This window comes from Mizuhopecten yessoensis, unplaced genomic scaffold (genome assembly GCF_002113885.1).
Source record: "Mizuhopecten yessoensis strain PY_sf001 unplaced genomic scaffold, ASM211388v2 scaffold3627, whole genome shotgun sequence".
Lineage (NCBI taxonomy): Eukaryota > Metazoa > Mollusca > Bivalvia > Pectinida > Pectinidae > Mizuhopecten > Mizuhopecten yessoensis.
Window position 1 is genome coordinate 289,601 of NW_018405139.1, and position 15,633 is coordinate 305,233.

Below are 15,633 nucleotides of genomic sequence, written 5' to 3' on the forward strand. Positions count from 1 at the left end.
CGGTTAGAGGTCAGTGTCTGACGTCAGCATGCAGGCCGACCATTTGCACTGCCAAAACTTGCCCGATTGTTAATCTTAAAAACGACCAAACTGTTTAAGTCTTTGTATCCATTGTAGTCTGCATTCTTTAAAGAATACTATAATATAAGCACGACATCGTGACAGTTTTTAAACCCACCTGTACGTGCAATAGACCACGAACCATATTACTAGGTCAAAGGTTAAATATGTCCCTGATCAACCAATTGTAAGCCCCTTAGGTCACAGGCATGTTACATGACGGTGAGTGTTTTCTGAATATTATTTGCTGATAAATTTGTTGTGAATGGTTTGGGTTGGGTTGGTGTAAGTCCCTGGTGGCTATTATGGGCTCTGTTTTTTCCAAAATGTACTGTTCTGCTGCACATGTGCAATATATCGCCGTGATCATCACGATCGGAGCTGTCGATTGCGATAATGCTTTGTTCAGAATGGGGTCATGTTGAAACATAACTTTAGCTTTGGAAAGCCTCAGTAACTTGCCGGGAAGTGTCAATTCATTTGTCAGTCCAAGTATATAAACTATTTCCTCTGACCCCATGGCAAATGATGATTGTGCAATTTAACACAGTTGTTAGCGCGAGACGATTATAGGCCGTTGTTAAACATGTCTGTATGAATGTTCATATTAACAGCACTTGCTTCTTTAGCAGGTTGTTGAAAATGTCTATTTTGAATCCGATCTGCTTGGCGGTAGAAAAATAATCCGTCTGTCTATCCTTTCAGGGTATTATGGGTTTAAAGACCTTTTAGTCTAATGAGTTGTGGTATCATTTTTCATAAGTCGTATTTTGTCTAACCCAGAATTTGTTCATAAGATCACTGAACACCGATTTTTCCATTGAAGGGGAAAATGACTTTAGAACGATTTTGTATATAATGGCCTCCTTATAGATATGTGCGATACATTGTCCGCCATTTGTAAGCAATCGGATTTGGTTTGTTGATGATACAGATATTATTTCAGAACAGTTATAAACTGTGTCTATCTTTTATTGATAGGAATAGGTTAACGTTGTATCTTATCTGTAGGCGGTAACTCTGATTTCAAAATACCACACATCTTTTGAAACGAGAGTGATAAAATCTAATAAAATATTTGGTAGTACATAGTACTACATACATGTGTAATGATTATAAACATATCATTTTTGTGGGTCCAGCACCTTTGATTACCTAGCTATGATGCTGGATTTCATACATTGAAATTTACAAGACATACACATGAGAATATTAATATTATGTGCATGTTTACTGTATTGCATGTTATTTACAATTGTATGAATGATTCCATTACAAGTGATTGTGTGTCGGTGAAGTAACTTACATTTCTCATTGACAGGTACATTTGAAGTTAGTTTCTCAATTTTAGATTGTGAAAGAAGTTTTCAACCAAATTTCATAATGGACTGTCCGAAAACATGGAACAAATTATTCTGAATTATCATACTTTTTCCCAAAAAATCTGTTATAATGTGTTCGGAAGATTATGTTTGGACAATTTTTTTCTTTGTGACATACATGTATGAGTTCAATAAGTTGTTCCCTGATACTGGCTTATATTTTGAAAAAAATGATGTTAATTGACTTCCTGCTCTCAAAAAATAAATGGAATAGGATTTTTTGATATTTTGAAGCCTTATAAATACAGTATCTTCAAATTCAATAATAAAAACTGAGTTCTGGAGATTTCTGAAAGCACCCCTGTGCCACCTTAAGTAGTGAGTTCAGCTGGCTCAAAGGCCAAGTGAGAGGAGTAACCTGGCCTGAAGAGCTAAGTGATTATGAGCTTATAATGCTACCAATGCTATCATTATCATTTAATTAATGGACCCTACATTACCATGATAGTTATAATTCATAGTGTTCTTCCTTGAAGAGTGATGGAATTTGAATTTAAAAAGCAATTGCTATTTAATTTCCTCTTGTCCTGACATTCATAGCTTGTAATGACCTGTCACAGGCGGGTTCTACTGAAATCATTCATTTTCATAATTAACAATGCAGATCTGGCAGTCTCGATTCCCATATATTTGCATCAGAATGGGCTCTTCATATTATCACGTCAAATGTTTTGCTGACAGAGTCAACAGATACATTTGAGTTTTGCATAATGTATGATATGTTACAAGTCCGTTACACCGAATGAGGATTCAGCAATTTTTCCAAGAAAAAGACTTGAAAATACAGAAAAGCTTGCATTTGTTAAACTCTTTTAGGTAAGGAATTCATTTAGTTCATAAAAAAGTGAATGGTTAGCATGAGCTCTGCACGGACAGAGACACTATCCATTTTTCAAAATCAGACAAAATGAAGAAGAAATTTGCTGATTTAGTGATTATTTTTTCATTCCCCACTCAACAAAATTTATAAGAGATATTGAAAAGAGATCCATGAGTCTGCTGATACAGCTGGTTGGGAAGAATTATTTTGTCCATGTCGCGGTAACTATAATAGGTTTACATCATCACATGGGGGCCACAGAGGGCTAGTGGTTAATTGGAATATAAGGTGTCTGACCATCTATAATCACCAGCCCTCCACCACTGGGTCTCCAGTTCAAGACCTACGTGGGGCTGTATGCACCAGGAACTGGCCGCAGGTCGGTGGTTTTTCTGTGGGCACTCCAGTTTTCCCTCCACCACCAAAACCTGACACATCCTAAATGACAAAAGCCGTTAAAAAGGCGTAAGCACAAACAAACCAAACCAGACAACATCATGTCAGTGATGCAGCTTGTGTTGCTCTTTATGCTGCATGTTGTGGAGGCTAAATTTGACCTACATTTACACTTATGGTGCAAGTGACTGAAGATGAAATGGTCTAATCCATATTTATTATATAAGGTTAAATTTCATCCATATCTTGGTAATGATCATTGGCTACATGGAGGATATTGCATCAATGAAGCAACTAGGGTTGCTGTAGCAAATGTATGTTGCTGATATTCATCTGACATGCATTCAATTTAATGCACCCTGTATCATTCACAAATGTGAAGTATCCTACATTGTAATTGGGCATCTCATTGTCTCGCAATTATAAGACCCCTGAAAGTTAGCGCAAGTATTATTATAGATAGTATTAAATGTTGCTGGTAAATATATAGCTGGGTCTCGCGTCTGTTGATAACTCATATAATTTAGTTATATTTATGGCAAACCAATATATCCCTATTCCGTCTTTGCGTATTGCAGAGTTATCTTCTCTTGGGAGCAGGTATTGATTGTTACGTCATTGGTTTGTGTGAGAAAATTAAGTTGTTTTCTCAAAAATTGATGACGTTACTTTCACAAACAAGTGACGTAACAATCAATCCCTGCTCCCAAGAGAAGATAACTTTGCAATACGCAAAGACGGAATATGTGATTTAAAAGCAAAGATATACTTTTATTGCAGCAAAAACAAATGCCTATATTAAAAATGATTTCTGATGACTTCATGAATGTAGTAGAACATAAAATCATGTCTTTTGTAGTGGTGATTTGATGGAATACAGGAAGCTGACCTGTCAGCTGTTAAAATTTGTTAAGCAATGTTATAAAATGATAACGTAGATATTATCAGGTTAGTTTGTATTCCTCATACCTGATATAAGACTTCAGCAAGAGCAGAATACAATGAATACACTGGACATGAGTAATAACTCCAGTACACAAAGTAAAGGAGAAAAGACATGGAAGAACAAGGTCACGGAAGGGATACATGTACTTATTGCTGTAGCCATACATGTACATTATGTTGTATGTGAATTCCAAGTAGCTCTGGAATGTGGATCAATTTTGCAAACATGCATCATAAAAATAGTGCACATTTACTTGCAGCTTTATCGATATCAATTTTCATGATTTTATTTGGTCTTACACATAATTATGTGCAGGCTTCATGAAATTGGTTTCCGGTTTTTTCAAAATGGAGAATAACCTTTTATAAAAGTGAAATTTGAAAAACAGGGCTGTTACCCAGCCTAGGTATATATTGCAAGGTCTGTTTCTGTAAGAAATGACCAGAATAAGGGTATAAAGGTACATACATTTGTATATTTGTCTGCAGTACAAATACAAGTACTCTTGAATTATGAAATTGTTAAAATCATACTGTCATTTACAATTTATTTTGTTTTACAGATTTTGCAATCTTTAAGCCACACCAAGATGTTTGATTCCTGATGTGATGACACCCATCTTTTCCGATGAAATCCTCCGATTTCAAGTTCTTTCTCTCCACGACATTGGATGGGTATTTAATTACATATTGTTATAATTACCATAAATCAGATTTTAACTGTAAAACTGGCTGAAAGTAAAAGATAGTCTGCCTCAACTTGAATGACCTAGGAGAAAAAAACTTACTTGGGTAACTGAAAAACAAAATCCAAATTATTATTTTATCATTTCAATTCCAAAAATTTATCCAGAGTTAATAATTGACACTTTAACCAATACATTGGAAATGTTAACATCTGACATTATACATTATCAATATATATCAAAACATGAAAAAATGAAAACATTGGTTTAAAGGATTAATAATATAAATGCCAATACAAATGTGACATTTGTAAGAGTAAAATTAAATATTTATCCTACCTACCTATATACTAGTGCTGGGAATCTGTCCAATATTCAAGTTTGATGATCACTCATCATCAGACCTTTCAAATTTATGGACAATTGATTATCTTTGAAATCTGTGCCATAATTAAGATATATGTCAACACATTTAAAAACTGGCCATGATTACAGCATGTAAGACACTTAATCAATCAAAAACTTCAGCCTATTGACGCATACCATAGTACTTGTTATTGTGTTAATTATAAAAGACATATAAAGGTGAAAATACTTCTTGGAATAATTGCGTAATGAACTTCATTAAAATATGCTGTGCAATTAACATTCTAAATGTTGGATTTTGTGGTTTTCCGAATGATCCATTCATAATTGAAAATTATGAAGGCATGTACTACACATGTATTAACATATTTCTGATTTTAATTGGTCATCTAAGCGTGAAAATATAATTTTATATTGCAGTCCTCTCTGACATGGATGATGGGGGATCTTTCTTAGATGTTATAAAGTAAGTCTTGTTTTGGGCCATTTATTTTATGACTGAAACTATTGCAGTGTCTTTTGGTGTTTTGGGAATCGTAATAGTGACATTGGCATAGGGATAATCAGTGTGTGTCTTGCTATGATTTCGGCATTCCAGAGAATCTGTGAATGTGCACATTTGGCTTACTATTTTATTGCAAAACACATCATTATGGAAATGTGTATGCATACATTACGCTTGCCAACCATAAAAAATAGATGAAAAACACTGCCAAGAAACAATCATTCTAAGCACATTTGTTTTTATTTTTGTTCTGAAATTTTGAGATATGAGTTGATATTGTCATTGATAACAGAATAATTTTTGTTTTTGTTTCACTTTCAGTGAGAATGACTTGTTTGGGAATGCTGTTGGACCAGATGATGATGGGGTAAGGAATACCTGTGGTATACAGTGTACTAGCCTTCTAACCCAACAAGCGGCGTGTTGGAAACCAATTAACCCTTTCACCACTGTAGACCATAATGGACTCATCCAGATCAATGCATGGTAGAGTTTACTAAAGTTACATAGAGGTGAAAGGGTTACCGAAAATATGTTTGTTATTGTATAAAAATGTTTGACAAACCTTTGTTATGTTTAGATTCCCGTTCAATTTTTGGCTTCAAATTTATATGGGGATGAGATCAAGATCGGCTCTGCACAAAGCTTAGCTGTGCTATATAAACATAGCTTGAATGACATATCAAGTTGAAATCAATATTTTTGAAAAGGTGTTGAGATACAGTAAAACACCAAATTTTAGAATAGATATTTTGCACCTGTATATCACAGTATATATTCATACCAATATTGTGTAATGACATCTGTGTTCAATTTTATTGTTTTTTTGGGCCTCTTGTTTAAGATGATGATATTTGAAATCATAAGAACAAAGAATGCAATTTGAAAGACATTTATCCTTTTGCAGATTGAATGAAATAGCCCAAATTTTGTGTATATATTAGGTTTGTAAATTATAATTAATCCAATAGTTTTGAAGATGGAATTGAATCTACCCCAAAGTTTTGCAATATTGATTATGTTGATACTGTGATATTTAATTACACCGCTAGTCAGGGGTTGACACTAACTTTTGATAGGTGGGGTACCTCCTGCTTATAATAGCGGCAAACTATATACCACAAGCGACTCAAACGCTGAAAAGATTCCGACTTACCGCAAGCTGATTTACGCACTTCACTCGTCCAAGAAGGATAACGACAACTTTTAGCGGGTTAACAACACGAAAATACGATACATTTTTTAACCAGATGGGATTTTACGGCTCGCTGGCGAAGTAATTAAAGTCTTTATTAGTATATTTCTGAACGATATTCTCAAATATATATACACTAATCAAGTAATATGTGGTGGACCCGGTCCTCCGGTCTACCGTTAGTGTCGACCCCTGCTAGTGGAGGGGGCCAATAACAGTTCTGGGGCGACCATGACCATCTACAGGATTATCTCTGTATCTTTATGAGCATGTATACTATATTATACTTAATCTATATATTACTTCACCTATTGCAGAATTCAGGGTTTAACTGGGCAGACGAGTTCCTGTCAACGACAGGAGTTGATGATAATGCAGCAAATGCACATGTAGTCCAAAATGAGACAATTAGTCCGGTTGAGGTCGTGCCGCTGTCTATCCCAAACCATATCACAGTACAGCAAAATGTTGTCAATGCTCAGGGTTACCTCGCCCAGAGCTCGGCAGTGCCAGCACAGGGGGTGCCACGGTCGGCATCCCTTGGGGGTATGCAGATTGTCCAGGGTGCAACAGGGCTTGTGCAACAGACAACAGCTACTCCACAAACCCAGCAGATCAACATGTCAACTGTGGGGCAGCTACAGCAGGGGTAAGTTCTCCAAATGATATGCTCCTATATATACTGATTTATCTTCCTGAATATTTGGGGTTGATAATAAAACCTTTGCATTTTCCCAAAACTATTCCTAAAAAGCAAGTCAGTGATTTTACAACTTGAAAGGTAAAGTCTGCTATCACTATTTCTCAGAAAGTACCTGAAGGTTCTTTCTCAAAATTTCATAAATCAGTTCCCCTTGGTTATAAGTTGTGGTGTTTTTTTGGAACTGATTGCTAGAATAATATTGCTGCCATGGGGCAATCTAGGAGTTTGGCTGTTCAAAATCTGTTTAGCCATCTTCACAGTTAGAGTTTGTTTTCGCTACTTCGAGGAGTTGTTCTGAAATTTCCTAAGCTCCTCATTGTTCATAGTTGTGCAAATGAAGGGATTTTGGATTCTAGAATTACCTTTGTCTTGTGATAAATGCATCATTTAAATCAAAATGTGTTTTGTTTCACAGGCTGGGTCAGCAGATTGTGCAGGGCCCCAATGGACAGCTGATCCTGAAGCCTGGGGGTGGGGGCCAGATTTTCTTCCAGACCCAGCCCCAAATCCAGTCCCTACAGTCGGGCAGCACGCAAGCATCCAGCCTGCAGCAGGTCCCTGCGTCATCACAGGTCATCAACCGCATTCTCGCTCCCAACCAGAGTCCCGTGTCCACCTCTCCCATTGTCAGTCGAGCCATCACACCGGTGACATCTTCGAATGTTGGTCGATCTCTCACCCCTATCCAGAGTTGGGCAGGTGTGAACCCTGTCACCATGGTGACAAACAATGCCAACACTCCACAGGTATTCGCAAGGAACATCCCAATTCAGTTCAACAACCCCAATGCTGGGATACAGCTGCAGGGGCAGTCTGCCGTCCTCCAGCAAGGTCAGGGCGCCATCCTTCAACAGGGTCAAGGACAGAATACAATACTGCAACCTACACAAGGAAGTAATACAATGTTACATCAGAATCAGGGACAACCAGCTGCAGTATTACAGGGTCAAGGACAAAATATTGTGAATACTCAAAATACTGTGATTCAAAACCCCAATGTGGTCAATTTGAATGTTGCACATGTGTTGTGTAACTCACAACTACAAAATCAGTCTGGGTCAACAGTTCATCATATGGCCCCCAACATCCAAGGAACATTAATACAGACAGCTGATGGTAAACATATCATCATTCCCAATAACAGTGTTCCTCAGACTGTCGGGGGCCAATCTATCAACTTTCAGAACTTACCTCAGATGACAATCCAGCCCCAGTTGAACATTGCACAGAACACCAGCAGTGGGTCCAATATGGTGTTTGGGAGCACAAGCAACCTTACTGGAAACTTGGGTAATGTGATTCGACTGGCCACTCCTGGAGTAGGCACTACCCAGACCCCTGCTCCTACTCAAGACAAGGCAAATCAGCCCCAGCAACCATCACATTATATAGGCGTCAACCAACAAGGACAGCAAATTCTCATTCAAAGGACCCAAAATACTGCTGGTCAACAGCAAAACATCATTCTGCGGACTTTGAACCCCAACATTGTGCAGCTATCACAACAGCAGCAGCAGCAGCAGCAGCAGCAGCAACAGCAACAACAACCACTGCAAACTTCTGGTGGTATCCAAACTACCCCGCAAATTGCAGGTACGCCGGGAACACAGCAAGTATTGATGACAACGCAGGCCCAGGGCATTCAACTTCAGCGTATTGTCAACACGTCACAGGGGCAGCAGGTCAAACTCATCAGCCACGGAGGTGGTCAGGCAGCTGGCATGCCTTTAACCATCAACTGGCAGGGAATGCAGAATGCCACAAACAGTGCCATTCCCACAGCAATCCAAATGGTTCCTCAACAACAGGTACCGAAGACTATTAGTTCTAGTTCTGACGTGTCAGACATGTCTGTGCATCAACAGCCATCGTCCTCCCAGGTCGGAATGGTTCTCAATTCTCAGCCTGTCTCTGTGAAATCCATATCAAATCAAAACCAGTATATTCAACAACAACAGTCACAATCAACAACACCAAGACAAACCGTGTATTCCACACCTTCATCATCCAAAATCTCCTTGAGCTCTGCCTCAGCCACAGCTCAGCCAAAAGACATCACCACCCATACGTCTGCATCACCTCATCATCTTATCCAGAATCTGCAGGTTCCTCTGGTATCACAATACTCGGGGGCCTCCACCACGCCCAATTTGAGTACTGCAAGTACCACTACTGTTACTACCACAGTGACCCAGTCTCGGGTTCCTGTGACAACCACCAGTCAAGGCACCAACCAGGTCATGTCGTCCGTCCAGCTTCAGCAGCTTGTGGCGGGAGCAAGCCAGAAGCAGAATGTACTGCAGGCAAGAGATAGTGCACCGAAACTTCAGCACACCATACAGCTAACCCCCGAGGCTCAGGCTCAGCTACAACAGATACAGGAAAATCTCAAGAAGTTGGGCGGGGTTAAAAACCTGAGCACTGCGCAGAAAGTGCAGCGCAAACATTTACAAGAACTTCAAAAGAAAATTTTGTCGGAAGGTCAGATAATAAGGCAGACAATTCAAAGCACAGCATCACCTCTCACACAGCATTTAATTAATCAACAGACACAACAGCCAGTACAATACCAAACTCAAAATCTGATTGGACAAAGTGTTCAGCTAATAGGACAGAACCAAAATACTCCAACAGCACCTCATCTTGTGATAGGCCAGCAGCTGCCAAAGCCAATCATAGGCCAAGGGGCAGTGATGAAACCAGAGGTTGCATCATTTCAGGGGTCTGTGAAGGACCCTGCTCAAGGGACCATGGGAATCGTGCAATCACAGCAAACACCAACGCAATTTGTGCAGGCCACAATAACGGGATCAGCTACACCAGGTAAAGTATACTGGCAATTAAGACCTTGATAAACTGCCACTGATGTTTGTCAGCAAAATTTTGGCTCTTTAAAAGGGTTACTATGAAGGAGAGGTATAGATAAATTGTTCATAAGGAACGGAACAGATCTTATAAATGTTTAAATTGATGTTATTATTTTATTTTATAACATTGTGTTTTGATGTTCTAAGTAACTGACTATAGTTTCAGTGCTGGATGAAATAGTTCTGGCAACCAATTTGTTGTAGAAAGGGCATAGAATGTGATGAGGCAATGAACATGTTGGGGTTTTTTTCACAAGAAAGGGCTAACCAGGCATTGAACAGCTGACCGCTGATCTCAGATTTCAAATAGGGCTGACAGTATGCATTACTGTTTTTTTTATCCAATAAGGCAGCTTTTCCAAAAAGACTCCCCCAGAGATTATAAAACTTTCATTTGATTGCTTAATATATAATGATCATAAACTTCCGAATCTTTTTCCATCCCAGAATCTATGATTTTAGGAATTCATCTGGCTAGTATAGACAGACAACTTTGTCACCAAAATGGCAGTGTATCTAGTTTGAATGAAAACTCCTGCTAATACAGTGATCTAACAGTCTTTCAGAATGATAAACAATACATTAATTGGGATTAAATTTGAGAGTAGAAAAAAAGATCTTTGCAAGTCTGTTCATTGGTGGAAATAGCCAATACATGAATACAAGGTGCCCCACTCATTTTCTTTACCTGCTGCCTGTGCCCTTTAATATTATATCAAATATTGTAATTATTTGGTTACCCTCTTTCTATAGAGATTATTGAGTATTTTAAAAAGTGTTATTGTTTATTTTGTTGTGATGTGACTAGATATTTATATGTATATGTTAACTGTTTTCTCCAGCTGGAAATCTAGTCATCAAAACTGAAGCTATGCCAACCTCATCTCTATCCACACTGATAACCTCATCACACGTTTCTCCATCCATTTCTGCTTCACTAACCCAACCCACCACAAGTTTTCCCCAATTGTCCAAACCCAGTGATGTCAAGGCAGAGCCTTTAGATTCCGCCCAGGATGTGAGTCAGTTAGTCACCACAGGAAGTACCCAGGTTCTAATGAATCAACTTCCTGTTGGTGCAGTTCATCCGGGGGTTGTCATGGCGTCAGCACCACCTGGCAAAGTACCAATATCAGCTTCTCCTAAAGTTGCACTGCCCACTCCAATCCAGGTTAGTTCTCACATGATAATGGTATTACTGTAAACTTTAAACTGTTTAAAAAAACCGACTTCACCTTATTTTTCGAAAATTGATCAGCATAATTGTAAATTGGAATATTTAATTTTTTGAAATTGCTAAATATCTTGAAAAGGTTATGTTGGTACTGACTTTTTTTCTGGTTTCTTTTTGTATCTGAAAACCATGAAATTACACTTGGTTTTCAAAAAAACAAAATTGCAAAAGACTCTTTGAATTGAGTTGAGGGTTTTGTTTTTGGCTTCTATAGAAATATTACCACTCTTGATATAGTTTTGCATCTGACAGTGTTATTTCTGACATAATAAATATTGATATTCTTTTAGATGTTATCCTGTTAATTCACAAAACTGTCTATTCATATTTTGATAGATCGGGAATCACACGCTAAACTTGAATTTGACGGTTGAACAGAAAGAGAAAGTTCAAGGTTATCTGTCCAAGATGACACCTGAACAGCAGCAGCAACAGATCTCTCTCTTCCTGAAGCTTCAGCGTCAACAACAGCTGCAGGCCCAGGTAAATGCTCAAGTGAAGGCACAGCAGGTTTTACAGCAGAAGCAGACGCTAGGCCCAGCCCTGGCACAAACTTCCAGCAAACTGCCTATCACTGTGCAGGTAAGGCAAAACAAAGTTGATATTGTGTTTCTGATTTTTTGGTTCAAGAAATGTTTTATAGATATATCAGGACAAACAAAATGATTGTTCTGTTTTCACATTTCTCACTCATAGAATTAATATAGGTAGGTAAAACTTAAAAGTTATATAGAAAAGCATTTTATATAGGTGTTTCAACATGTTTGGGTTTTTGTCACGCCGGCACGAAGTGGAAGCGATATTAAGGTGTTGCCTTTCCTGCAACGGCCTTGTCAACATTAAGTTTTTAGGTCACCTGAGACAAAGTCTCAAGTGACCTATTGCGAACTCCTTTTGTCCGGCGTCCGGCGTGCGTCCGTAAACAATTCACATTTTCAACTTCTTCTCCAAAACCCCTGAACCAATTTCAATGAAATTTTGCAGAAACCTTCCATGGCCAAAGGTCAACAAAAGTAGTGGCCGGTTTTGTCCCCAGCCCTGAGGGGCGGGGCCAAAAAGGGTCAAATTGACTAACATTTCAAAATATTCTTCTCAAGACGCAGATATGGTAGAATCAAATACTCTTAATAGATGGAAGGGTCTTAAGGTGCTTTACCAAAATTGTGAATTTCTTGACCCTGTGGTCTCACACTTCCCCCTGGGGAGAGGGTAAACTTTACTATAGTTTATATAGGGAAATCACATTTTGGACCAACATTTGTTTAATTTCCATTGGAAGTAATTCAATTTAGGTTAGCATTATCAGTATTAGGTAGCAGTTTGATAGTTTGCACATATGAGCCCTGACTGACCCCCAGGGGCTGATGGGTGTGGCCAAAAAGGGTTGAATTGACTGAAATTTCAAAAATCTTCTTCTCAAGACGCAGATATGGTAGAATCAAATACTCTTAATAGATGGAAGGGTCTTAAGGTGCTTTACCAAAGTTGTAAATTTTATGACCCTTGGGTCTCGCGTTTCCCCCTGGGGAGGGGGTAAACTTTACTATAGTTTATATAGGGAAACCATATTTTGGACTAACATTTGTTTAATTGCCATTGGAGGTAATTCAATTTAGGTTAGCATTATCAGTATTGGGAAGCAGTTTGATGGTATGCACATATGAGCCCTGACTGAACCCCCAGAGCTGATGGATGTGGCCAGAAAGGGTTGAATCGAATGAAATTTCAAAAATCTTCTTCTCAAGACCAAGATATGGTAGAATCAAATACTCTTCATAGATGGAAGGCTCTTAAGGTTTATGACCCTAGGGTTTCACGTTTACCCCCTGGGAAGGAAGGGGGGGCAAAATTTATTATGGTTTATAATGGTAAATGATACTTTGAATATTACATGTTAATAACTTGATTGGAATTATAACCCTGAGTTGACAGTTTGAAACTATGAAAATTTTGAGCCAGCCCTACCCCCAAGAGCAGGCTGTAGGGTGGGCCCCAAAGGAGTCGGTGTGCTAAAATTTCTTCATTTTCCTTGTTTAGAATCAGAGGTGCTAGTTTCAAATACTTTTTAGTCTTAAATCTGTATTACAATACAATAAAACCACCTTATTCAAAATCATTTCTGTTGTTAGGATATTTTGAGTGTTCAAATATGGAAACAAATGTCTAATTGAGAAATACATATTTATTATGTCTTGATATGGATGCTATGGATGTTACTTTCATGAAATATACACCATTGCCTATTTCAGCAACTCGATAACAAAGCGGCCACTGCAACTAAGCCAGCGGAGCTAACGCCTTTGACAACTGTCTCCACAGCGACCACATCAACTGTTCCTGGCTTAAGAATTCCATTTGCAGCTATACCTAAGAGCCAGCTGTAAGTATACCGTAGAAGGCTCAAGTATAAAAGATTAAGTCTTTCCTGTTTGATGTACAGCGAATCCTGACTTTTACCCACACCTGACTTTAAAAACATCCTGTCATATGTAAATGATTTAATGGCTCCAAAAGACGACAAATTTTGTTTTGGAAATTTTATCAACACGAGTACTGTCTTATCTGACCGAATGATTTGCACCTTCACAGTCATATCTTGTACTGCTACCTTGCACTTCCATCGATTAGGACCGTAGCAGTATTCCTGGGAAAATAAGATGTTTAGTTAAAGGTCCCTTGTTTTTTTTGGGTTTGCTTGTGTTTTACATCCTATTAACAGCTATGGTCATTTAAGGACATTGCCAGGTTTTGGTGGTGGAGGAAAGCCACCGACCTATGGCCAGTACCTGGCAACTGCCCCACGTATGTCTCGAACCCGCGACCCAGAGGGTTAGTGTTAGCAGAATGTCCGACGCCTTAACCACTTGGCCATGGCGGCCATCAAGGTCCCTCGTACCACAATAGTTAAGAGGACAAATACATCAACAATTGTATTTTCAGAAAAATAAGCACTGGGGACAATCTGGGGGAACATCGCAGCCTGAAGCGAAATGGGTTTATATCGGTCTCATTAAATTATCCTACTGATTATGAAGTATTTATGATTTTATTTTTTCACTTTTTCAAAGAATTCATCAGCAGCTGAGGAAAGACCAGGATAACGCTCTAAAGCCTGACACAAAGTCACCATTCCGGAGTCGGCGTGACACGTATCGCCGCTTGCTCCGGTACCACGTGTTCCAATGCAAGTCTCCTCCTGATGATCTCATGGGAAAAGGTGAGAGCAGCCAGGATTAACAGTAGTAAACAAATCAATTACAAGTTTAGTTTGGTGAACATTTTTCCCAATTTGAGTTGTATTACCCCTGACAAAACACACTTAGTAACGTCTACCTTTAGTAAGAATACTTGGGGATTTGAGTGTCAACCACAAAAAACACTAGGCAGCCTCATCCTTAAAAATAACAAATCATCCACCTCTGAATATAATGCAATTCGTAGTGTCCAATCCAAACAATGATACTTGGCAGTGTTTGTTTGGGTTTAACGTGGTTGATACAGCAAAGGTCGTATGAAGACGGTACTTGGTAGTGTCCACTTGGGACAATAACGTGCTCCGTAGTATCAATACCACACAGTGCTCGGTAAGACAACCACATTTTACGTTCTCAATTCTGCAGTATAACCTTATTCATTCAGTTTCCAGAAGATCTTCTCAGATTCAAAAATAAAACAACTACATTCAAAAATTTGGAAACCAAAGTGGCAAGGCTTTGTATTATGTTTAGAGTTCATGTTAATTGGTTTTCAGATCTTTATATGGCTTTGTAGGTATACATGGATACTGACAATAACTAGAAGTAGAATTCCATGCCCTGTAAAGTAACACAGTTTGACATGATTGTATTATAGCTACAGAATGTCTGAACTTCATAGGGTCACAGCAATTTTCCAAGTACCTAACTAAGATAACATACACAATGACACCACTTTCAGAACTGTGCGCCCATAATGTTTGGAATTTTTTATATGTTGTAATTCAAGAACTGTTCCAGGATTTCACCATGTACAATGCTAGAATGATTTTATGTATTAATGTGGGGACTTTTTCCATAACAGATCATGAGATGTTTGAGAATGTGGCTGTTGGGCTGGTACACAAAAAGCAGAGACTGTTTGACAAATTTCGTCTTTTACTGTTGAAGGAGAGCATGGTTAGTATTTAATAAGGTTGTATGTGATAAAATTAATCAGGGGTCCTTACTTATAGCCATAAGTTAACTGGGTAAGAGATGTTCTCAACAGTTTGGATTTACATACATCAATGAGAAGCTTTTTTAAATAAAATTTCCCAGGGAACATGGTATATAAATCACAGAGTGTGATACATTAGACCCATGGAAAATGAAGCAAAACTTTTCTTAATTTTGGTTTTGTATCCTTCCAGATAAATACAAAGAATTTGTTGGTGACATTAAGTGAGAGAAAAAATCATTATAATTCTTTGTAACATGCAAGTTAGGGGGGGGGGGGG

General features: G+C 38.4%; 1 protein-coding gene across 4 annotated transcripts in view; it reads left to right on the top strand.

Annotated features, from left to right (window-relative positions):
* Nucleotides 1-198: 198 nt before the first annotated feature.
* LOC110447843 overlaps nt 199-15,633 on the top strand; it is a 23,464-nt gene continuing 8,029 nt past the window's right edge. The window contains exons 1-11 of one of the 4 annotated variants that reach the window (XM_021493786.1): nt 199-282; nt 4,167-4,278; nt 5,076-5,121; nt 5,482-5,527; nt 6,673-7,004; nt 7,474-9,881; nt 10,768-11,096; nt 11,496-11,741; nt 13,409-13,539; nt 14,228-14,376; nt 15,219-15,313. In XM_021493786.1, coding sequence (XP_021349461.1) covers nt 4,275-4,278; nt 5,076-5,121; nt 5,482-5,527; nt 6,673-7,004; nt 7,474-9,881; nt 10,768-11,096; nt 11,496-11,741; nt 13,409-13,539; nt 14,228-14,376; nt 15,219-15,313 — 3,786 coding nt within the window. In that variant the 5' untranslated portion in view covers nt 199-282; nt 4,167-4,274. Of the gene's footprint in view, nt 283-319; nt 2,259-4,166; nt 4,279-5,075; nt 5,122-5,481; nt 5,528-6,672; nt 7,005-7,473; nt 9,882-10,767; nt 11,097-11,495; nt 11,742-13,408; nt 13,540-14,227; nt 14,377-15,218; nt 15,314-15,633 lie in introns of those variants that run through there. The other 3 variants (XM_021493787.1, XM_021493788.1, XM_021493789.1) reach the window with 3 other exon arrangements.